Here is a 26,153-nt window from a genome sequence, read left to right as displayed (position 1 = left end):
TTTCTCTTATTTCTAAATCAATAAAACATCAAATGATAAGGATTTATTTTAGGCGTTTATAACACAAATAAATGTTTTCATTCCCACAAATGGACAGAATATTTAATTCGGTAAAAGATGAAATATATACTATTACATACATGTAGGACTGTCAGTTGTGGCTGCTGCACTACTGTTATCTCTGAGACATTCACACATAATTCTTTCACATGACTGTTACATAGCACAAAGAATGCATAACACCATATCTCATAATAACAGTATGGCTTTAACATTCACACAAAAAAAAAAAAACACACACATTCCTACTATTCACATGAACAAGACAAGAGAAAAGAATGCCACAAAAAGTTATTCATTTCTTAAAGTCATTGCTGAGATGTGATATATGTACAACCAAAATAACACATATTTTGAAGTGGCTTAAGTAGCTGACTTGCTGCACAGTACAAGATTTAATCATGGAGAAACTTTATCTGACAATTTTTGTCTACATGCAATTTCCTTTCACACACACACACACACACACACACACACACACACACACTCGTAAACACACACAAACAAACAAAAAATATCACATCAGAGATTGCATCTGGGGTGATGACATTTAATCAAATGGTTCCTGCTTTATACGGACTCCTAAAGCATTCTCCTCTTGCCTTGTGTGCAAAGCATTCCCTTCCACATCTCTTCCAAACCGATAGTCTTGTTCAGGTTCTTCTGCAAATGCCTCTTGTTGAGCATGGTCCAGTTCTAGATCTGAGCCAAAGTTTACATCTTCTTCTCCAAGGTCAACACCATCTTCATCAATGTCTGGAAGATCACTCATTGCATCACCTCTGAATGCACATACAGTCTCATGGTCTTTGCACTCTGCTTCTAAAGTAAATTGCTCTGAGCAAAACTGACACTCAAAAACCTTAGAGAGTTCATGAACTGCCATGTGGCTCTCTAGTCTTGCCTTCTTCCAAAAGGTTTGAGAACACACATTGCACTGATGCTTCTTGTCGGCCATTTTGATCTTGCCAATATTAGAGTTTCTGGACTTAGCAGTCTTTCTACCCTTGTTCTTGAGTTCAGCGGCTGCTTTCCTGCCCAGGACATGAAAAGCACAAGACTTTCTCCGTATATGCCTGACAAGGTGATGCCTCTGAGTGAATGCAAAATTGCAGTGTTCACAACGGTAAGGTCTGTGGTCTACAGAAGGGAAGCCTTCTTCTGGTGGAATATAAGTAGTTTGTTCCCCTGTAAGCAGAGATTCAAGACGTGAAACATGGCGATATGTTGGGTTTGGCTGTGGTTCTTGGATGACTTCTTGGATAACTTCACCTTGCATGGAACTCACAGTTGGATCGCTGAATATGGATGGTGACTCTAGTCTTTGCTTCAGGAGTGAAGGTCTACTCTCGCTCGGAGCAACTGTTTGTTCATTTGCATGGCTGGTCACATTTGTGATAAAGAGACCACTGCTGCCAAAATCATCTGACAAATGTGAACTGGGAACTCCAGACTGAATTTCTGGTGCAATAGGAGGTTGTATCTTCTCACCAGACAACTGTTCTGATGGAGTTGTTGATGTGCTACTTATGGGTTTGGTCTTCATGGTGATTCCATGCTTGAAGAGCATATGCCTTGAGAGGCTAGACTGCTGCTCAAACACTGCATTGCAGATCTTACATACAGACATTTTGCTCAGGTCTTTTACAGGCTTGCTCTGACACTCTGATGACCTTCGTGAATAGACTTTTCTGTGGACTGTTCGTTCATGCGCCATGCAAAGTCCTTTCAATCTAAATGCAGATGGGCAATATCTACAGCGAAACAGTTTACGCTGAATCATTTCCTGCTGCTCCTGTTGCTCCTGCTTGAGATGAATATCATCCTTTTTCAATGGCATCTCCTTCTCTAATAGATTTGGAGAGCATGGCTTTGTTACACTCTCTTGGACTTGGAGAGACAAAGTTGCAGCTGTCGGAATCGAGAGGTCATCTGTTTCATCTTGATGTGGAACACTTGCTGCCTCTGGGAGAATTTCTGTCTGCTGTGAAGGTGGTATGTCAGCTGAAGGGGTCATCTTGTTCTCTACACACGGCCGTTTCTTTCCATCACTAGATGGCCTCTGAGCTGCAAGGTTAGATACAATTTTCTCCAGTCTACTCGCTGATGAAACTGAAGTACTATGACGTTGAACATCCCCACTTGAATGCAAGTCTGGCAGAGCATTTTCAGAAATACCTGGCAGCGTGTTTTCAGAAATATCTGGCAGCAAGGCTTGATAATCTCCCAGAGAGCTATCTTTTAGAGAACCAAGGCTGTAGCTGTACTCGGGTTGATCTACTGGCTCTGGTTTTATCTTTGTTGCCATATGATCAATATCCATACGTACCCCAATTGAGTTATCTGAAGTTTCCGGACCAACTGACTTTTCAAGACCAGGCTCAATTTTAACTTGCACAGGCTCTGCCCTGTTCTCACCCTGGTCACTGAGTTTCTGGGTGAATTCAGTGGATATTAATTTCAACAGCATCTGATTGTAGTCTGGATGATCCCTCTCATGTCTTTCAAGTTCATCACGAAGAGAGAATCTTAAGGGACACTGACTGCATTTCAAAAGTTTGTCATAAACATGTCCATGAAGATGGATGCAAAGCATACTAGATGAACTGAAGTAGTTACCACACACAGGGCATGCTTTGGGTGCCTCAGCATCTGGATTTGCCTTTTTATTCGGACATCCATTTCTTGTGTGCTCAAGTAGAAGGGACTTCTTGGTGACTGAGTATCCACAGTCTCTGCACATGAATATTGCAGCGGTCAATTTAGACTGTTCTCCCTTTGGCTTGGAATGCTCCCATTTCATGTGCTTGGCATAGTTTGATACAGTCTTGTATCCAAGTCCACACTTCACACATACATATGGTCTGCTGGGGGAAGGCTTGTGAAGCTCAAGGTGAAATCGCAATTGCCCTTTCTTACTGAAACCCTTTTTGCAAAGATGACAAAAATGACGTTTGGGAACGATGGCATGGCTGGAGGAAATTCCCTTACTTTGCTCTTCTTTTTCTACACCTGAGTCCTTTGAGTCCCTGTCTTGTTGTTGGGAGAGTCTTAAGCACAGGATATTCATGTTTACATGCTTACTTAGGTGCTGCTTTGTACTGTAGCCAAGTTTGCATCTTGCACATCTGAAAGGCTGATTTTCCCAGTTATCATGGACTTTCATGTGTGTTTCCACATGGGTTTTGGCCTGGAATCTGCAATTACATATGGGACACGAAAGGTCCCTCCGTTCTGAATCCTGCTTCCCACTGCCATTGGAATTCTCCTCTAAGGTAGCTGCAGCTTTGTCAGAAGGCACAGTCTCACTTTGGGTCTCAGATTCTGCAGCATCATCAACAAACTCACATGTTTGCTTTTCCAAATGTTCCACAAGATTTGTCTTGCTTTCAAATTTCTCCTTGCAGCGCGGGCATCGAATCTCATTTGGATAACCTTTCCTCCATGGATGGACAACATTACAGTGCCTATGGTAATCAAGAAGTCGGTTATATCCCAATGTACAAATCTTGCAGACAAAGGGCTTTGTCAGGGCAACCTTGTGGAGACGGGTGTGCTTACGCAGATGGATGACAGTCATAAAAGCAAAGCCACAGGTTTGGCATACATATGGACGTGCTTTGTTAGACTTTGCAGTTCTGTTGTGAACGGGTTTGCGACCGGGTGACAAGCTCTTTCTTATTGCACTGATAGATGGGACTGGTGAATGGGAGGGGGAAGAATTTGATCTTTCATCCCTATCAGAAGAAACTGCATTGCCATCATTGTTGAGCTCTGAAGGATCAGTCTTTATGACGGTTTGAGAATGATTCTGGCTTGAATTAAGTAGGCCTAGGGCATGTCTCTTCAAGTGTTTCTCCAGTTCACTTGGCCTCTTGTATCTTGCATCACACTGATCACAGCAGAATTTCTTGTCATGTCCAGTCTCTCTGATGATATCCCGTCCACCAATTCTGATGACATCTCTTTGCAAAGCATTATGGTCTTGTCGAAGATGTTTTGTTAGCATGATCTGATTACTAAATGGCACATTACAGAGTTGACACAAGAAAGATGATGTTGTAGAACATCGCTTCATGTGAACAAGAAACAAACTTCTAGTCCGAAATGACAAACCACATCTCTTACACCGATCACATTTCTTCTTTCCTTGCAAGTCAGCATGAAGCAAGCCTGGTGCTCTGCGATGTAATTGCATGTGCCGCTCTAGGTGAGATTTCGTGTAGCAAGATAGTCCACAGAGCTTGCATGGGAATGGTCTGGTTACAGATGGACCAAGCTTGTGAATCCTTTCATGTCTCCAGAGCGATGAGCGATCCTTGTATGCCTGTGGACAATATCTGCATTTGTGTTCACCTCTCCTTGTTGTTGGCTGCATCAAAGTAACTTGGTTCTGGCCAGGTTTCTTTGTCTGTTGACTCACCTGATGTCCCATCCCTTGTGTGGCTGCAGGCTTTGTACTCTGCCCATAATGACTGACTCGCCCCTGGTGTCTGCTCAGTCCGACTACTGTGTTGTACCCAATATGGCATACATCACACTTGTAGGGCTTGTTTGCACTTCTGGCATGAACCCTTAGATGTTTATACATTCCTGATGACTCTGAAAATAAATCTCCACAAAGAGGACATTTGTACCTCCTTACACCTGACGAAGTGACAATGAACTGGATTTTCGATGTCAAATTTGTCTTGGTTGGTACCCTGTCATGAGTGCGCATCATATGCTTTGTTCTTTCTTTTGTGCTCTTGAAACCGAAGCCACATTGTGAACAGCGATAAGGTAGGTTGTCACCAGTCTCATGCCGTTTGCGATGCCTATTCATGTTGCACCTCATGGTAAACCTGTCTCCACAGTATGGACATTCGAATGGCTTTTTCTTTGGAAGATTTTGTCTCTTAAGCTGCATCTCTGCATAAGTGGCAGAATGATAACTGTCAGGAGTAGTAGAAGAAGCCTGCTCCACATCATCATACAACCTTCCATGAACTCGCCTCACATGTTTGGTCATATTCCCCACTGAGTAGAATCCAAGACCACAGGTATCACATCGAAATGGCTTCCCTTCACTCTGTCTATGGAGTCGCAGGTGCTTGTACTTGGTAGACTTCAGACGAAACCTATCACCACATATGGGACATGGGTGTGGCCTGTCAATCATTCTTGTTAATGTGTCCCTATTTCCTGTCAACCATCTTGGGTCTGGAATCTCTGCTGCTGATATAACTCTATGTTTTGCTGTAACTTGAAGCTGCCTTGGAGAGATGGTGTGAACTTGTATGTGATCATCAAGAAGGTGCTTTGCTTTGAAGGTTTCTCCACAGACTCTGCATCTGAATGGACGCTTTGTTTTCACATCAATGCTCTCAGCATTTTCTAGTTGGGAGTAAGCCTTGACAGGATCACTGTGTGCAACAGACATAGTTTGTGATTGATCGAAATGAATTCTCTGGTGCTTCTTGAGATTTGTGGAACTGATGAATCTGCATTCACAAATATTGCACACATGTGTTCTACCTTCCAGGCCATCTTGTGAGTGAACCTTGGTATGGGTAGTTAAAGAAGCCCTTGTCTTGAAGGTGCAAGGACAGATATCACAAGCATAAGGTCTGTCCTGAGCTGCTGAGTGCACAGTGTCCTCACTGCCTTCTTCATACTGATCTTGTGTCTCATGTTCAGTGCCTTGACTATTCTCAATGTCGGTGATTTCACTGCGGTGAGTGTGCAGGTGATTTGAGAGACTAGACTTTTTGGAGAAAGAAATATGGCAGACATGGCATTCAAATGGAGGTCCACTGGGTGTAGTGTGTGACGTCTTTAAGTCTTCCTCCCAAATGAACTCAACTCCAGGATGAACACGCTTGTGATTACTCATACTTGAACGCTTCGTGAAATTTTTTCTGCATACTGGGCATTTAAAACCAGATATCACATACTTCTTCTTTGGCTTATCCTTCGGAGTCTCTGACATTTTGACATTCACTAAGCCTAAGTCAAGATTAGCATGGGAACGCTCATGAATCACGAGGGCATTCTTTTGTTTGAATATTCCACCACAGTGTCTGCACTTATGGATAGGCTGAGATGGGTTCACATGACTTGCCATATGAGAGAGCAGCTTTTGTTTTGTTTGGTATGCAGCTCCACCTTTGGCATTGGCTGTCCATGAAGAGGGTGCCTGCAAGTTATGAATTACCTTATGCTTGGAAATACTGATCTTAGACTTCCCATATATTCCACAGATGTCACACTGGAAAGGACGATCCTTGGATTTCACATGACGAGACTGATGCTTGCGTAAATTTCTGGCATACTTATATGCTGTGCCACATTTTGAGCATACATGAGGGCGTTCAGGATCTATGACACCCTTTGGATCAGGTCCCTTCATGATAGGCTCTATCTCTGCTTTCAGGGATGCATTTACTCTGCTCTTTTTGCCATCCATCAATGCAAGAAGTCTCTTTGTTTCAGCAGCATATTCAGGTGTATGTACCCTTTGGTGACGTGTGTGGTTTGAGTGTCCTTTGAAGGCAGCTCCACAAGTTTTGCACTTAAAAGGCCGTGGAAATCTTGAATGCTTTTCATGAACTCTCATGTGGCTTTCTAAGCCCCAGAATGTTTCAAACCTTGAGCCACACCGATGGCACACATGTAGATCACTTGGTACACTCCCAGATGATGATCGCCCAGGTTCGGTTTTGATTTTGATGACACTGCTTGATGGCGATTTTCTGCTAGCATCTGTCAGCATGCCATGAGCAAACTTCTGATGTTTCACAAGGTCAACCTGACGACTGAAAGCAGACTTGCACTTTTTGCTTGCTACTTGATTGTGCACTTTCATTGCGAAAGAGTTCTGGTTCACTGCATGATCACTGAAGTTTCCTTGTTGCATCATGGATGAATGCTTCTTCTTCAAATGGCCTTGCAGGACTTCCTTGCGGTTGAAAGTCCATGGGCAAAATTCACACTTAAATGGACGTTCCCCACTGTGGATTCTCATGTGTCTGCGAACATTTGCTCTGCATGAAAATGTTGCTCCACATTCATGACACATGAGAGGGTCTTTCTTAAAACTAGACTTGGAAGATGCTAGTCTCTGCTTCACAAATGGCATCTTAATCTTTAATGTGTTATCTGTACTTTTGGCAAGCTGACTTCGCACTGAAATTTCACTGGATTTTGTTGTCATCTTAAGATATTCTTCCGCATGGTGTCTTGATATGTGCATCTGAAGAAGACATCTGCGTCGGAAGCTTTTGGAACAAAAGGTGCAAGGAAATGGCTTTTTTAGCTTGTGCCGGATTTTGTGATCCTTCAGATAAGCTCGCTTAGAAAATGCCAGCTGGCAAGTGTCACATTTGAAAGGCTTGTTTGGATCCTTAGAGCGTGTTCCTGGTGGGTGCTGAGTGCGGATGTGTTCATCAAGGTAACTCTGCCTCACAAATCTCCTCTCACAGAAATCACACAGTAATGGCTTCAGTTTCACATGAACCTTCATGTGGTTCTTAAGCGTTGCAGAGAACTGGAAATCCTTACTACAAACTTTACAGGAGTAAGGTCTGTCTGACGAAGCTGATGTTATTTCTACACGCTCTCTCTCAACCTTGAGGTCTACACTAGGTAGCTTTTCCATGACTTTGTTGATAACTTCTTCATACTTTGCATCTAAGATGCTTTCTTCCACTGCTGTGGTATCCTCTGCAGGGTGACTTTCTTTCATGTGACTAATCAGATATGCTTTCCTGGTAAATTGACGCTCACAGAAATCACAAGCATAAGGCTTCCCATAGTGCAAGAACAAGTGCTCTTTCAAAGAAGACTTCGCTGTGAAAGCTTTATCGCACATCTCACAGGAAAATGGTCTGGCCTTCCCATCCAGTTTCTGCGGTGTCATTCCAACAGCTTCTGGCACAGTTTCTCTGAGGTCAGCATCCCCTTCATTTGTGCTGCTTGAAGTATCTTCATCTTTGCTTGGTTGTCTCTTGGTCACTGCCAACTTTTCGGTGACAACTTGATTGGTAGTCAGTTGCTTAAGAGCTTGATCTTTGGCTTGTCTTTCACATGTCTTCACTACTTTACCCTGCTGTGCTTTCTTCCTTCTCTCCTGCTGTTTGTGCAAGCTCATATGCCTTTCCGCCTCGTATGTGCGCTTGAAGTCCATTGGACAATACAAGCAAATGTATGGTTTGTAACCCCAATGAGTATATACATGTTCCAAGAGGTGAGCCCTCTGTTTCAGCGATCTATTACATACCACACAGATCCAGGGTCCATCCATGCTGTGAATCTCAACATGAACTTGTAGGTGAGAATCCTCCAGAAAAGTGGATTCACAGAGCTGGCATTTGTACGGACGAGGACCAATCATACTCTGTTCACAAAGAGGACCAGTGTCATTTCCTGTTTTTTCTGCAACATCACTACTTTGTGGAGACGAACAGGTGGAGTTTGCTTGTAAACTTGCAGCTGATCCCCATATCTGATGAATTTTGGCATGTTTTTCCAGGCTTTTCTGAGTTGGATAATTCTTTTGGCACACATTACACTTGAATTGCATGGGTTCACTCTCGAGTTGATCTTGTAACTGTTCATCACTGCCACTACCTTCAGGTGTGGTACTACACTGGTGATTCTCAAGTGCAATTTTATCTTGGGCTGTGAAATTAAGGCAGCTGTGGCTGTTTGCAGTATTTGAGTCTATTTCCTTTGCAATCTTGAGTCCAGATTCATGCATAGGCATGATGGGAGGCGGAGGTGGTTTTCGTGCTGCACGAAGTAGTTTTTGATGGGCCTTCTTGATGTGTAGCTTCATTTTCTTATTACGCATGAATCCCTTTGGACAAAATGGGCAGACAAATGGCCTGTGTCCTGTGTGACTGTACTCATGTTCTTTGAGACTAAACTGACTCTTGTATGATTTCCCACAAGTGCCACAGACAAAAGGCCTCTCTTTGTGGTCTCTCATATGCTGAGCAAGACTCTCCTCATCTACAAAGGATATATGACAGATCTTGCACTGGCTAATATGTGTCTTTTGATGCTCTTCAAATGCCTGCTTGTTGTGGCAAGCTTTACGGCAGATATTGCAGATGAGTTGCCTCCACACTTGTTGTGACATGCCATCATCTATGTTACACTTGTCCAGCACAGGTGAGGACCTATCATCCATCTTTCTCACACTTTGGTTATTATCCTCTTCTATGCCGACCACATCAATATCTGAGTCAATTCCACTTTCACATGCATTACCATCAACGGTGGCATCTTCCTGGGGTGGCATGTGAGTGACAGGCATGACATGTTGATCGCTGTCAGTATCATCTTTAAAATGACTTTCATCAGGGGTTACACATGAAGCACTTTGTAAAGAGATGTCTTTCTCATCTGCAATATACTCTGGCAGACCTGTCTCATTCCCTCCATACATTTCAGCAATGTCTGACTTAGTTTCTGGGAAAAGATTTCCTCTTTCTAATTGTTTAGGAGGCAAATTTCCATCAACAACTGGGGCAAACTTTTCAAAGAGATTTCCGTGACAGGTGCTGGCATATGCCGTATTCTCAGTTGTCATCTTCTCCTCCTCATCTGTAATATTAGGAGACATCTCTTTCTCATCAAGCAGTTCTGAATCTTCTCTGAAGGGCTCCTCACCTGCAGTAACACTATCTTTCTTCTCTTCAGAGTCATCTCTCATGTCATTTGCTCCTGTAGTCAATTCAAGTACGGACGTATTATGATCACTGCCAGAGGGAAGACTGCTGGACATTCTCTCAGAACTTTTATCACAGCCCTTTGACATCTGCTGCTGGTGAGTTTCTCCATTGTTACACAGCTCTCCATATTCTTGACTTTGAAGATGCTGCTCTGACAGCTGACCTGTACATAAAAGAAATTAACACAATTTTCAGGTACAAAACATTTATCTTTTTGTAACACATTTAGCTTGACTTTAAGCCTTGTTGTAAAATGTGGAAAACAACCTGAAAAGAATTGACCCAAAGAAAAAAAGAACAAATGTAGAAGCACCACTTATAAAGAGATTGAATTGACAAGGTTACTGTGTTGCACATTTGAGGATTCTTTTCACAGTACAGAGAACTCATGAGGTCATGAGCACAACATACTATACATAGTGATTACATTCAGTCAACCTCGCCTAAGTCGACCTCGCGCAAGTCGAAAACTCGGCCAAGTCGAAGCTCCAGAAAAGTCCCAATTTTCTCTTTTCTTATATCTTTAAAAATAATCTTTCACAAGTCAAAGTTTTACAAGTCAAATTTCGTCTATGTTGAAGATAATTTCGAGTCCAGATTTGTGTAAATACATGTTATTTCTATCGCACAAGTCAAAGTTTTTTTTTCCCGTACGTCATTCAAACATGGAAGTGAAGCATTCTTTCATTCTTTAATAAATAAACGAAGGAAAAAACACTAATTTTGTGATAAAATACTCCCAAGGGTCGAACCCTAATATCCCTTGTATCCTTGATGTCCAGCTGAGAAGAACATAAATCACAATATACCAGGTTAGAGGCGAGCCACGTGCGGGCGGCGCAGCGGGGTGGGGGGGGGGGGGGGGAAGGAAGAAGAAAAAACTCTCAAAATCCAGTACAAGCCACCAATCTCACTAAGTGGCGAATGTTTGTGAGTGTAGCATGTTCAAAATTTCTCTGCGACAACAAAAACTCTTTCCGACAATAAAAACAGTTTGCGAGTTTGACTGCAATTGTTTACGAATTTGATTGCAACTGATAAACAATCCTACAATTCCCAAGTATTCGCTACGCTCGCAAACATTCACAGCTCAGTGAGATTTCGAGGAGCACACAAACGATTTGCGAAGGACACAAACAGCAAAATCCGACATTCAGAAGTTTTTATCCGAATGTGTTCCGACAATGAAGCAAAAAAACAAAACAAAAACACGCATTTTTGCACAGTTTGTGCCAAGTTCTCATGATGTATGTGTAAATGTCGCGTGAACTTTTGCTAAAATACAGCCAGTTACGTAAACGAAAAACACACCACGGAAATGCAACCACATAAATTTTTCAATAATCATTGGAGAATGTTTCCAAGGAGTGATAGCTGTCTTGAGTTGAAGATTTTCTCTTTCCTGTATTTCTCCTTTCTTTCCCTTTCATTTCTCTGTTGCGTATGTGTGTGCGGACCGTTAGTTGTTGGGGTTTTTTTCTGATGACCTAGGGCTACCCTATAATTCACAAGCATCATTCTTTATCTAGGTTCCCCTACACATTATCTTAAGTTTCAAATGTAATTTCTGCATGCATTGGAGTAATTTAAAGTGTATTTTGGGATTTTTTTTTAATATCAAAAATTTCGTTTTCATATACAGTGTATAGTTGCTTGATGTGTGGATGTACTACGTAGTATGCTATGTGTTTTGCAGAAAACATAGAGCGTTAAAGGGGTCATACATCAAACATGCACCAAAAGTTTGTGAGAATGTTTCAAAAGGTACATGAACAGGTATTGCAGTTTGTGTCGTAAAATGATCGGAAGGACTACGCTGATTTCGCGAAACATACACAAGACATTCTCCAAAGTTTCGGGGTCTGTTTGGGGTTTCACAAAGATTTTGCGAACATCGCGCGGGTCTGACGAAGGTCATGCACATATGACGAAACTTTAAAGACATTTTCAAGACCAAATAACAACCAAATCATAACTCACTGTGCGGAAAAGATTCGCAAAGAAAAAAAAACAAATAGTTTTGAAATTCTTGCTGAAGTAACGGCATCCTCAAACAATTGATGATGCCTCTGAACTCCCGCGTTCGTTTGGCTATTTTTGCAGACTAAAATGTGAATGTTAGATTTTGCCCCTCACGACGTGACCACATAAAAACGCACATTACATGCAACGCATTTTGATTATTGCAGTCAAATAATTGAGCTTCACGATTTCTTTTAACTCAAAACAAAACAAAAACACTAAATACTACATATTGTTACCGTCTACTGTAAAAATAAACTCTGCCCCCCCCCCCCCAAAAAAAAAAAACCCATAAAAAGACACTGCGTTATAAAAATTCATCGGGAAATATCAAAAAACATGCGCGAGACATTCTTCGAAGCTTCGGGGTTTCACAAAGATTTTTGCGAACATCGCACACGTCTGGCGAAGGTCTTGCGCTATGACGAGACATTAAAGACATTTTCGAAAACAAATCCCGAATAAATCATGACTCATTGTGCGAAAAAGGTTCACAAAAAATTCTAATTGTTTTGAAATTCTTGCAAAAGTAAAAACGACATCCCAAAACAAATGACGACGCCCCAGAACTCAAGCGTTCGTTTGGCAATCTTTTGCAGACATTACATGCAACGCATTTTGATTATCGCAGTCCAGTAATCTTTCCAGGATTCTTTTTTAAAACTTAAACAAAACAAAAACATTAATTACAACATATTACTGCCGTCTACTGTAATTTCAGGGCCAATAAAAACATAAAACAGACACTGCTTTATTCGTTAGGAAATACAAGTCGAAAAAAAATTGGACTTCCACTGAAGTCGAAATGTTTTCGGCGGTCCAATAGATTCGACTTAGGCGAGGTTGACTGTATTTGCCATGAACGACTTGGTTACAGAAACTGCCATATTAGTGCTCACTACATGACAACAAAGCAAAAAGAAAACACAAATGAAGAGAAATAAGAATCTATATGGCCAAAAATCATTGACATGAAAATGACTAAATCTGAATGACAAAATAATCATGCCACCCTCATGGTATATGCTAGCAAACACAGTGCTTTTAAACGGAAGGAAATACTTGTAAATTTGGTTTCATCAAAAGAACATGAAACTAAAACTTACCCTCTCCACTCTGTGCAGGTAGCTTCTGTTTCCTATTGACCCAACTTCCATCATCTGTATCAGCATCAGCATCCACATCTGTGGAAAGACACAATGCCAGAGTATATAGATTATACAATAATAATCAACCACACTGTGAATAGAAATCATACAGTACAAATCTATCTAACTGTGACTACCAAAATACATTTAAGACAGAAACCGTCACAGCTTCTCTCATTAAACATCCACGTTACATATTCTGGAGTTTCAGCAACTACTAGTTGTCTTTCCAATCACTGAAAATTTTACAACATAAATACATCAGCCTTTAATTCCATTTTCATGCTGTTTAGTTTGTCCTGAATCTCCTACAATATTTAGTCTCTGCCCACTTCTTAGGGATAAAAGAAACAGGGCAATTTTCTTCATACAAAATGACATTGGGAAGATATAAACTACTATGTGAACATATAATTTAGCTAGAGGGAGATATTGAAGGCAGTCTGGAGTCAAGCTGATTCATGTTACAAGCGCTAAGAGGACAATTTGTCCTTGGTAGTTCTAAATGTATTCATATAAAAGCCAAGCACAATCAGAGTACAAAAATGAATCTTTGTATAAAGCTATCTACAATGTGCCCCCCCCCCCCCCCCACATACACACTCTGTTTGTAGGTACATGTACACTTATACACAGGTATGTCAAGCTGGCAAATATAACATACTGTAGTCTGATATGTATTGTGTAAGGTGCACAGATACACATGACAGGGCCATAACAGAAACAACAAAGCAAACAGAAATATACATGGACATGAACCAGGCCTGCATGAACTATGATGAAAGAGAATGAAAGCAACCCTGATTTGAAAGGATTTTTGTGAAGGTCCAGATAGCAAGCTTTTATGGTAAATTATACCTTTAAAACATCTGTAGTGCGAAGCAAAAGCCTATCACCCCAATATTGAGTCAGGAAATGGTCAAAACATAAAGATATTCTATACACTGTGCATATAGAAGAAGTGAATCACAAAACTTTTATATTTATAGAAATTGAGCATTCACAAAATAGTATTCTTTTTGTACCATTTTGTTTTATGAAAATATAACTGTACATACTCAGTACCTTCAAATTGCCATTCTGGCTGGAAAATTGAATGGGGGTAAATGTTGCTTAAATGCACACAGAATATAGCTGAAAATGAATCAAGTTTGTTCTTTGCACTTGGGGTAGCAAGGTTATCACTTTGAAGGGAAAGAAATTCAATGGATCCCAGCATACATTTTTAGCTGTTAATTTTCAATCCAGCATTCAAATGACTTTGAACAAGCTAACAAAAATGTTCACAGTAATTTCTAAACCCTGGTCAATCGGGACCTACAAAGGTAGGCTTGCCTCTATGGACCCATGAGAGAATATGATAGGAGGGAAGGTGCCCTTTTGTGCGCATGCATATCTTAAGATTACCAGATTTAGTGACAAAAATAGAAGCATAAAACAAATCTAATCAGCCAAATTACTAAAGAAGTAATACTAGAGAAGTGCAAGGTCTATGATTTAAGGATACAATAGTTCATAACATTATGGTAAACACTCTAATTATTCAACACTTTTTTTTGGGGGGGGGGGGGGTGGGGGGCAGGGGAGTCTGTTTCATTGCATTACACTTGCCAAGACTGCTACTTTCTCTCATTTTCTGCAGCCTTTGCTGCTACAGCATATATCTTCCTACATATATAGGGAATAACAAAGCTTTCTTTTAAGCAATTCTTTGGTTTTGCGCCACCTGTTACAGCACTGAGCAATCCTAATACACTCCTTTATATGTAATTTATTTCTGTTATCAGTTCATTATCTTGTAATCATTATGTAAGTATTGATATTGTACACAAATTCAGCATGTCTAAGACAGGCAATGAATTCAGTGAATATACATAACATTCGTAATCATGATGCCATCTTCTGTCTGCAAATGACTACAAGGTTATGATTAATGGCAATTGACGACAAGGTTATGATTAATGGCAATTGAGATACACCATAATAACTGAAAAAAAAAAGCGAATTCACGGTGCCTGTCATGCTTCTAGACTATTGCAAATCTGAAAGGAATTGGGCAAAGTGCCTCAAGCTCACCTATGAAACCTTCAGCCCACTCCTGCACATCCTCATACCATGTACACACCACAGGCTCTGAACCAAAGCAAAAATATGTATATAATGACAGGGTTGCATTTCTCTTGTGGAAACATATATTCTAACATAATCACGACAATATTCAAACTATGACAGGTATGACATAAATTTCCAGTGTAAAAGATTTACTCTGGAAGCTAGCAGCAGAAAGGAGATCATGGCAAGCATTCCAAAAACATGAAACAGTCAGTATACACACAGTGCTCACACATTATACAACACACAATGTAATGCAATATGAGACCAATAAAGAATGCAGGTAAAACACTATGTCTCATTACAATACTACTGTACAAAGTAATTCAAATAATTTCTTGTTAGCATACTGATAATACTATTGTGCAAAAATCGATTGACAAAGGGGGCAGAAGTACATGTGAAGCAAAGATCAGAAAAGAACTCCAGGTTTGTAACTATCAATACAGCGGTTTGGTAAATGCACCACATGCAAGTGGGTATTGGTAGTATCTTTTTTCAAACATTCATGGCATAACTAACCCACAGAATAAGAAGAGCAACCATAACTCACGACAAGCATCTACACTGTACTTATTAACATTCTATATGCCACAGTATAAACCCCCTGTTTCAACACATGAGCACTTTTAGAAATCATTGGGGTTTTTTCAAAGCCATGTAACCTTTTATGTAAGCATTATGCCAGAAACACAGTACAGCAAAGTTGAAGAGAAAATCACACCCTTTGCTGTGATGAAAATGTTATGACAAAGCCATAGCTAGTTTTCTTGCATGTGGCCAATATTCAAAATACTATCCAAAACACATTGCAAAATTGTATTCTTGGTCAAGGTAACCCTCACATTTACTTTCATGAGTAGGTCTGAGGATGGCATGACTTTTTGAAGACGCAAACTCGATAGAAAATCAGAATTTTCTTGCAAAATCCCCATATGGAACTGCACTATTCAGTCACCATGAGTATATGCATGAGGAATAGAATTACACATGATGCTTTTGAGGTGCTGTGACATACTATGTGACATATTGTGATTTATCACTCAGTTTGAGCAAAATATGTGAAGTTGACAAGTCGTGACCCGAGTCAGGCCTACAAACATGGCACCGAAAGAGCTACTATGGAAATGACACTTGCCTCATTGCACAAACAAAGTAAAGCAAACATGCACTGCCCTGCCTTGTGCTACATGTATGTATTTTATTTGAAACTATCAACAAATATTCTTCCTGTGAAATACAGTAGCTGTCTCTATTAAAGTTGCGTGTGTTTTGGTCTTTTTTCTCCCACGTGCGTGCAAAGCAACCAGCCAGCATCTTTGTTTTCTCATTTGACCATTACAACTTTAAATTACTTATTCCCTGGCACAGATAACCAATATCCACTGGAAAAAAAAAACATACATGCTGTAAAAAGGTTTTTTTTTTTTTTTTTTTTTTTCTGTAAAAAGTTTTTAAACTATGGCATACTCATAGGGTAACGTGAGGCTCATGCTGTGGTATATTTGGTTTGTAAATAAAGTACAGACAGCTGGAAGTTACTGTGAGGTTTTGGGGCACCCTGCAAGTAACAGTGTGAGCACAAACATGCAGGTGAAGTGTCACAAATCTAAGGAAATGTACCTGCATCTAAAACTGCCTCATCAACTTCAGAGTCATCATTCAAGATCTCAACATCACAAGGTTCATCCTCTCTGCCTTCAGAGTCGCCAGCATCATCCTTGTCTAAAATACAATGGAAACAGAACAAAGGGGGAAAAAACATATTTCCTTTTAATTTTTTTTTTTCAAATTCCTGAGAAAACACAGTGAGGCACCATCTCACAGTCCCCCTTCTGTATTTTCATTTCTATCTAATGCTAAAGGTTTTCCTCATTTGATAATATAAAATACATTGAAGCAATAGTAACAGCTTTTCTGATTTTTGCAGGTATCATCTACCTTTATCATTTTCACTCCATGGGGAAGGGGGTTGGGTAGAGAATTCTTGGGAAATCACACCCACCCCCACCAAAAAATAATTAATAAATTAATAAATTATCATGAAAACTACATCAGGATTGTTCCACTACAAAACCAATGTTTATATGTTCTTATATGTATGAATAGCATTGACTAATAATATCTGGGAGAAAAACGAGTTGTACTACTGCCCTGGAGATACAGCAATGCACACATGGAGTACCACACATCTTTTGTGTGTGTGTGTGTGTGTCTGTGTGTGTGTAGTAGTTTATTTGGGTTACACTTTAATGTATGCTTGGGCATGTTGTGAAAGTTCTGTAGGTTGAACCAACCTTTGTGATCACTGAAAGAACTGCTCTCTGATTCTTGCAGTGTGGACTTCTGCTCATGTGAGTTAGAACCTGCATAGTAAAAACACAATGAAGAGTGGCTATCATTTATAAAGCTCTCATACACGATAGCAAATTTTCTTTATAAATAATCAAAAAGTTTAAAGAACATTTCACATATTGTATTGCTGGGTAGAAAGCAAATGGAGCATAGTTATGATAAAGGAACCCCAGATTTGGAGAGGGTAATACATTTCACCAATAATTTGATGTCAAAAGAAGAGGGGGTACAGCTAGAATAGAGGTGTATTTATGTGAAATAAATAGTCAAGGTAAAATATGAGTAGATCTAAAAAATACAAAGTACCGGTAGGTCTGATTGGTAGTAGGCATGATTGGCAGTAGGGTATGCAGCTGCGGTCACATAACTACCACAGCAGGATACAGGATAACACATCTGCAAGATTGTCCATGCAAGCTACCTTCATGAACCTAACGATTCTAGCTTCAGCCTTGGCTTAATGCCAACAGCTGATGTAGAAAGCCACATCTGGCTGCACACCTCTATGCACCTAGACAATAATCAAAGTGGGCAAAGTAGACGCTGGCATTGCACAGAAAGAGTGAAAAGCTTCTTCTCTTCTCATTCTCAATAAGCTCCAACTTGTGAGAACTGCCACACATACAAGGATCACAAATGGTGAATGTTAAAAGACAGAATAATCAGATTAGAGTTTACTGCAGTGAGCAGCTGAATGTTCTCTGCATAAGATCGAAATGCCAGTTCAGGGTTCCAGTATGCACATGAACAGAGAAAAGGTAATTTGTACCAACAGGGCATAGTTGGCTTTAAATTCACTGAGATAAGCATCTGAGACGTATATGATTATCAAAGTAATTCCTATAAATGGTAATTGCCAGCACATTCATGGTGCTTTACGGCAAACGTGATATTTGGCAGTATCAATAGAAAAAGATTGTCAATACGTTTGGTACAAAATAATGAAATGACTGCTGTATTTTGTTACGTCTTGCTATTTACAGTACTTCAAGATTGAATTCCTCAAATACAAGATGCTTTAATAGCACTTAGAAACTTTAGAATCAAGCACTTTATAAGTGATATTTATCTTTTTTTTTTATTATTATTATTACCAGGTATTACTATTATTATTATTATCATCATTACTAATATTAATTTTAAGTGTTAATTGAAGGACCATTCTAGTCACTTGATCTTCTCTTAAAGATATTTTTTTGTTCGAACATGATTGATGAATTCCATAAATTGTTATGTAGGACAAGCTTATAAAATGCATGATCTCACTTTAGTGAAGTGCCCAACCGTCTGAGGAAAAAAAAGGTCATACGTACCCATGTGCACATGAGCTAACTCCCGAACTGACATATTACATAGAGTCACCTTCCACTTGGTATATCAGATTTACCAGTTTCTCAGAGAGGTAAAATTTTGCATCCCTTTATTGTTCACAGGAATTCATACTGTAAGGAGGTGAGTGCACTATTACTCCAATGCTTCACAGTGCTAGCACACAGATGTGTGTTAATGTGCCAGGTTTCATTCAGCATGACTACTAGGGATAATCACAAGGAACAGAGAAAGATTGGTAGATTGAAGAACAATCTGGAGGCCAGTGTATAGCTGCTGCAGCTAGAAGATTAGAAGTTGATACAATAGCTATATACCAGTCAATACAGGAACCTACATTATAAAGAAGAGGAATGGGACCAGTGCTGTACAAGCTGTTATTTTGCGTACACATATTTTGGGGAATAATGGACATTTTCACGAGATGTTGTTTTCGCAAATTGTCACTAAGGCTGTCGTTAGTGCACTATTACCCTAGCACATGGAGACATTTGTGTTGTTGAATTTACAGAATAAGAGTTATTCATGAAATTCCACAAAAATTAAACCCACACAAAAATAACAGCTTATAGAGCAAATGACCTTCAGGGTGCGATTCAAATCTTCTCCTATTTCTTCATTTAAAATGCACATCACTGACAACTCCTTCAGTCTGATATATAAACAAGTATGTATACCAGCGTACAATCTAGGATACTGTAAAACGAGGAATATTCGCGTGCATTTTAATTTCGCTAGTGCCAACATTCGCGAAATTAAAATGCATGCGAAAGTTCTTGCCTACTTAATATGCATTGGATGCCACTGGCAATTCACAAAAATTTCATGCTGCAGGAAAGGCTTTCGCCTCCAATTCACGAAATTTTCATGCTGCTAATATATTGTGTTTTACAGTAATACATGCACGATGTATTGCTAAGATTGTTCAAATGTAGCACTCTACACAGTGGTATCTTGCAGAGCATTTTACACTCAACGATGCATTATACCACATTCATCTGAGAGTATGTCTTCATGACAGACATCAAACCAATGGTGGTGCACCCTTCTACGCAGCAAGGATGGTAAATGGCCATGCAAAGCACTATTTGCCCTCTATTTTTACCTCTCATGATGAACAAATACAACATATTTACTGTGGTACCTGGTCCTGGTAATATATATGTCATACAGTGTAGCATCTTGGTGACATTGAGTATCTTTTGGTCATCAGGACTGAACAGTACCTTTGTAAGTCAACTCAGTCTAATGCTGCTTTCCTTTTGACAGTTTGGGCCATTTACATGATGTTCATGATAGCAGTGGTGCATACATATTAGACTGAAGGAGTTATTGAACATTGGGTATGTGTCTTTGCACAACTAATTTTGTTGGCCACGTATATTTATATTCCACATACTAAGAATCTTGCTATAGGATTGGTCAAGAGCTGATCACGTTATAAAGCGTAGTTTTGCCCATCACATCATCTGGAAGAAAAGTTGGTTGCACTCTATGTTGATAGTCCCTTTTGTTTCGCTGATCTCTTCAGTTCATACAGTCCTAACTCGAGATGAGTTAGCGCGAAATAAAAGTGCATTGCACTGTGGACTATCATTTAACTAGGTCACTTGATAGTACACAGTGCAATGCATTTTTATTTCGGTGCCGCGCAATGCGCGGACCAAATTCATTGTTTTGTCATCTACACGCATACATCTAAAGTAACCTAAGCCCTGAGGTAGGAGACCTAAAAACAACTAAAACGGTTTGAGATGTGGAATAAAATGGGAATATCTAGGACACTAGATGTGGAATATGGGCCATTCTCAGATTAAGTGTTCAATTCCATGTGAGTAAAACCGAAAAATCAACCACAAAGTAATACATTCAAAGATGTGTTTTCGGAAACTTCAAAACCGGTCAAATACGAAACAAAAAGTGGAACATTCTAAATGATGGCCATTCATTGAGTAAAAATGATTTGAAATAGAGCATCATATATGATTTTTGATCACCAATCAGATACGTTACCGCAAATTTACATGTTGTAATGGACTCCTAACTCTGAATTAAATTTATTGTTTTGATCCAATTTCTGTTCAGGAAAAGACATCTGTCCCCCCTAAAGATATTGGGATTTTTCAAGAGGTAAAGATGTTGTCATCCCTTGCTAATTGGTAGAAATTATTTCTGTGTGGTAGGTTGAAATATGCTTTTTGCTGAAATGAAATATAACCTTAAGATTCACTTTGTATTTTTTGCAAATTTCGCTTACAAATAAAGTTTCGAATCCCACAAATCATGCAAACGGAACGATCCGATCTGGAATTTCCACAGGAAACAAATATGAATTGCTTTCCCGGGGAAATAACTATTGAAAAACATCGAATCACCTTTGGTAACGTATCTGGTAAGATATAAGTAATAATTTTAGTTGTGTATGAATTAATAAATATCACCTGTTTAATTATTCACCTCATGAATTGATGTAAAAATGAATAATGTAAGCCCAAATTAACCATTTTAAACATTGTACGTAATATTTAAACTATGAAATGTAGTGGAAAAGAGCCCTAAATGTGAAAGCTGAGTTCTTCATTCACAGAATATTCTCATCTTACGTCTGAATGTATTTATCCATCTGACTATAAATATTCATTAAGTTTTGATGGATAATGCAAACAAGGTTTAAAATATATATTTTTGCAGGCACTTAGAAGGAAAGAGGTACAGTCTCTATGAACTCGATGTGCTAAACAGTTGTTTGACCTATGGTAACGTATTTGGCTCATTCCTTTTAATGAAAATGAATAAATAATTGTTCAACTTATCAATGAATCTTGAGTAGTTCTTCATATGTTGAAAAACACTAGAATAAATATGCAACAGAACACTGGAACTTTTCTCGGAAGCGTTTCATAAACTACTTTTTACTCTTTCAAAGTTTGGTAACGTATCTGGCGTACCGTAAATGAATCTGTCGGTGAAGTTACAGAGCAATATCTACTGAATATTCTTCATTTGAACATAACTTTAATTTTTTTATGGAAGCGTCATTCTATGCAGAATTATTTTATAAACACTTTGTTTTACATAACATTATTTGTCACTGTGGGTGCCCTGAATTATACGTAACGTATCTGCTAAATCTGAAAAGCAAAAAACTGATATGCTGAATCTTAGCTTCGTCTTGTAAAATAAACGTTCAAAGTTGTTGCATAGAATGTGAAAGTGGCTGGGTTTTATAGAATAGAACTTTGGAGTTTATGAGCACACAACGATTTGTTTGTAAAACCATTTACAATTTCTTTTCAGCATTTTGATTATGTGGTAACGTATCTGTCGGAAAACTTGGCATTAAGTTGTGAGACACTGACGCACAAAGAAAAATCATGTGGAAGTGTTGCTCTTTTTCACCTCTCTGTCCTTTTGGTGTAAGAATATAATCCTGAGGTCCAACAAAACGAAGCATGTAATGTGTAGGGATGAATTTTGACCAGATTTGATCCCCAGAAAGCACAAGACCAATGAGCAAAATTCGGTCACGTATCTGGGGTAACGTATCTGTGGTAACGTATATGGTCGATCATATTATTATGAGAGCGATATCTACCAAATATTTCTCACTTGTACTAAACTTTAATGTTGAATCGATGCGTCATTCCGAGGAGTAATGTATAATATACAATTTGTTTGATATTGCAATATCTGTCGCCGTGGGTGGCATGAAAAGTATGTAACGTATCTGTCCAAATAAAAGTGTAGAAAACCGATATTTCAAACATTGTACCGTATTCTCAATAAAGAGCTGTTGCACAAAAAATCTAAGTACTTGCAGTGTATGAAGTATATCCTCAGGGTTTCATATACACAGGGTCATTGCATAGTCTTGTTATTTTCGCAATGCTGTAACACTAAAGAAACTGGTAACATATCTGGCGGTGAATTTGGCGACAGGTTTCAAAAGGCTATAAAAACAGAAGTCAATAAAAGTTTTGGAACTTTTTGAGTATTGTGATTAGCACATATGATATGCTCATCGTCCATGAAAATGATATTTGGAAAGTATGTTTGTGGACGGAGAGGAGCAATAAAACATAATTCTGAAATAGCCGGCGACACTGCGTTTTGGGGGTCTTAACGAAGTTTAACAGCAAAATTTTATACAAAAAGGCAGACAACCGCATTTGATCGTGTTTATTTTTAACAAATAAAGTCCTCGTGATATATTATAAACATTTAAATAGTATCTAATAGGTTTCAGGGAACCGCAAACTGTCATGGAATGTCGGCGACACCAAAATTCCGTATTTGAACGCTTTTACTGAGAATGGGCCATATAAAGCAAATAATCAACTTTTAGTTTCAGGCAATGAGACAAACTATCACTTCCTTGGCGATCTGAATGTGTACGCTATCTTTCCTCATCTGCACTTCGGAAAGATAGCTACATCCAGATCGCCTCGGAAGTGATAGTTTGTCCCATCACCTTCACCAATGTTGATTATTTGCTTAATCTCCTTCACATCACTTTAACTTTCTGACTGGTGCCCTCAGTACAGCAAGAGGAGACTGGTCATCAGGTCTACGGAATGCAGCTTGTTGTGTCACCAATTTTTGCATGAATTATGCAGTGGAGCAGTCAAGTCAGTACACAAATGACGCACAGGTGCGAGTGCGTCAGTCGGAATTGTGTGCATAAGGTAACTATGGAATGCTTAACCCATGAGGCGAAGCCGAGTGAGTTTAGGCTAAATTCCATAGTTACCGCATGCACACTATATTCCGACTGACGCACGAAAAGACATGTGCGTCATCTGTTTTATAGAATGGGTAATTTTCTTGCCAAAAACCTATTTTCCAATCGTGTTACCCGATGACAAATTTACTGGATGCATTTTCTTTTGGCTTGCCGTAGACAAGAGCCCGAAAACCATGCATCAATTTTTACTGGACGCATGGCCAACCATGCATCAGTAAAAACTGATGCATGGCTGTTTTAGCCAATAGGCGGCTCGTACTGAGTGGCGAACGCTTGCTTAATGCGCGAACCTTTGTCACAAGTGCGCGTACTCTTGCTACAAGTGCGCGATACATGTTTACCACTGTGACTCAGTGTGCGGCCAGTATAAATAAACACATAGCTCTCGACCAATGAGATAGCAGGATTCTCGCTACCCATTCTATAACAACATTTGGCTCGCAATGGGATACATTAGTGTGACAGATAGCTGGAAATTCATCCCTCTATGGTGTGTACACTATTTGTGATGGACAAGGTTAACTGGATGTGCATTTACAGTAGAAAACATGACCTTAGTGGCCTCACAAGCCAGCATCTGTTATGTAACACAAGGCTCAAGACACATTCTTTTAAATCTTAAATCTTTCTTCTTGTTAATGTTGACATTCTCACTTTAGCTTCCACATCAACACCAGACTTACACAGCACTGCTTATACATCGGAGACAAAGCCTGCTGGGCTTCTAGTGTCTTCACACTGGAGGCCAGACAGTAACTTCACAGGTGATGTTATGGCTGGAATGGCTGGCATGTTGGAATAATATGCTCAGCTTCTATTTACTGACATGTGAGATACGCCTGGCAAGAATGCTACCAGCTTGCACAATACTTGTAAGTGCAAATAACTGTGACACAGATTTGACTATAATTGTACACCTTGCACTGAAAGCTCATTAAGTACCATACAAAATGCATAGGCCCAAATGCTTTGTACAGACCATGCTTTCAGTGATGGTCATGTTAAGTTGTTGCAGGCATGTCAACATGTACAAATGAATGTTTAGCTGTTGACTCACTGGCTGCTTCTCTGCTTCTTGGCTCCCTCCCTCTGTTCCTTGGATCAGAGGAAAGAAGCTGACTTCCTGCTTGGATTGGGCAAGTGGTCAAGAAATAGATGTCATCCTCCTCTTGATACACCTTCATATTCTGCTCGCTTTCTTCAGCCTCCCAGTTCACATACCGCATCCAGTTACACTTGTTCTCGTCACGGGCATCAATCCAGTGCATCACAGCTCCTCTGCCATTATCTTCTCGAATCTAAATCAAAGAAGCACATATAAATACTACAATTGACTGAAGAACAATGAAGGCTGTCAGCTGAAAACTGGTAAGAAATGTCACTGTCAAAAGTACTTTGCTCCATGTACAGGAGGATGTTACCTGTTTGTAGGCTACATCCTCAATACATGCTTTATGTATCTTCTTCCCCTGTTAGGCCTACTGGTTCCACTGGTTGATGTTAGTACATTCTTTTTCTTACTACTTGTTTTGACAATGATTCATTGGCATTCATTCAACCCTATGTGAACTGGGAGGTCACCTTGACCCCCTCCTCCCCCCCCCCCCCACCCCCGGTCATGATTTTGCGACTTCTCTGGAACCACTGCAGATTACTCTTTTATCATTTTTTTCGGTACTTTCACCTGATAATTACTGTTAATATATTCTGTTACTTTACAAATCACTTCATGTTAAAAAGGGAAGTCTATGATCTTGAGTCATTACATTGTCTCAAACTTTTTATTGTTTTTCTTTGAAAAATACAAAAATAGCAAAAATAACCAGACATTGGTAACTTATATTTGCATAATTTGCATATTCTACATTTGCTCATTTGAATGAAAACATGAATGCACTGCTAATACCTCAATGGACCTCAATGCAAATTTTGCATAAGTCACACAATCAGTATGCGAGATCCTGGGGGTCAAACTAACAGTTAAAAGATGGACTGAAAAAGCCCAGTTAAAATAGGATTACCCCCCCCCCCCCACACACACACACACACACAAAGGAAAAAAAATATATATATATCATATATAGTGATAATGATAATAATAATACAATAAAAGCCATTACAATTGCTACAAATTTCCAGAAGTATTGTCATTTCATAGACATAGTAAAGAAAAATACACAGTTTACACCTTCTACATGAAAAAAAAGAGCCTGTTATACGGCACTTACAAAATACCTGCTATTACCCATTGTCAATCTGTTCATACACACCACCTTGTGCCAATTTGCTTTGCATATTCTGTAGAGAATGTTACAGGCTTGGATTCCAAACAAGATCAGGAGAAGCAATGTTCAGATTATTATGTTGATAAACGATAAATGAAATAGCAGAAACTTCACAAATAGTCAAACAAGTGGATCTATACCTCATGCAACATACCTGGTCTGAGGGTCAAGAAGAACTAAGTTTCAAGAATGGACAACAAAAAAAAAACAACAACAACACACACACACACACAATATCTCACTCACCCTTTGGGGGCAGAGGTATTACAGACATGACTCTCTAAAACAGAATCTTGAGAGCTATCCCCAATTGCATCATACAGAAGATGTTAGGAATCATTTCAAAATATAACTAGAAATGTTGCTATGGCGACTGATG

General features: G+C 39.4%; 1 protein-coding gene across 2 annotated transcripts; it reads right to left on the bottom strand.

The window, feature by feature from the left end:
• On the bottom strand, window positions 1-24,783 carry LOC139742216 (uncharacterized). Of its 2 annotated transcripts, XM_071652792.1 has the most exons (6): window positions 24,547-24,783; window positions 17,359-17,427; window positions 16,685-16,786; window positions 15,026-15,082; window positions 12,908-12,985; window positions 1-9,942 (listed from the first exon to the last, which is right to left on the bottom strand). In XM_071652792.1, exons 1-6 carry the CDS (start codon window positions 24,755-24,757, stop codon window positions 611-613), a joined length of 9,849 nt encoding a protein of 3,282 aa, XP_071508893.1. In that variant the 5' UTR covers window positions 24,758-24,783; the 3' UTR covers window positions 1-610. The 2 variants fall into 2 exon arrangements, with proteins under 2 accessions (XP_071508893.1, XP_071508894.1); XM_071652793.1 differs by lacking the exon at window positions 15,026-15,082.
• Between the last annotated feature and the right edge of the window lie 1,370 nt (window positions 24,784-26,153).

This window comes from Diadema antillarum, unplaced genomic scaffold (genome assembly GCF_040938485.1).
Source record: "Diadema antillarum isolate AM-2024a unplaced genomic scaffold, OU_Dant_1.0 seq00000987_RagTag, whole genome shotgun sequence".
Lineage (NCBI taxonomy): Eukaryota > Metazoa > Echinodermata > Echinoidea > Diadematoida > Diadematidae > Diadema > Diadema antillarum.
This window is presented reverse-complemented; position numbering and strand designations above follow the sequence as displayed.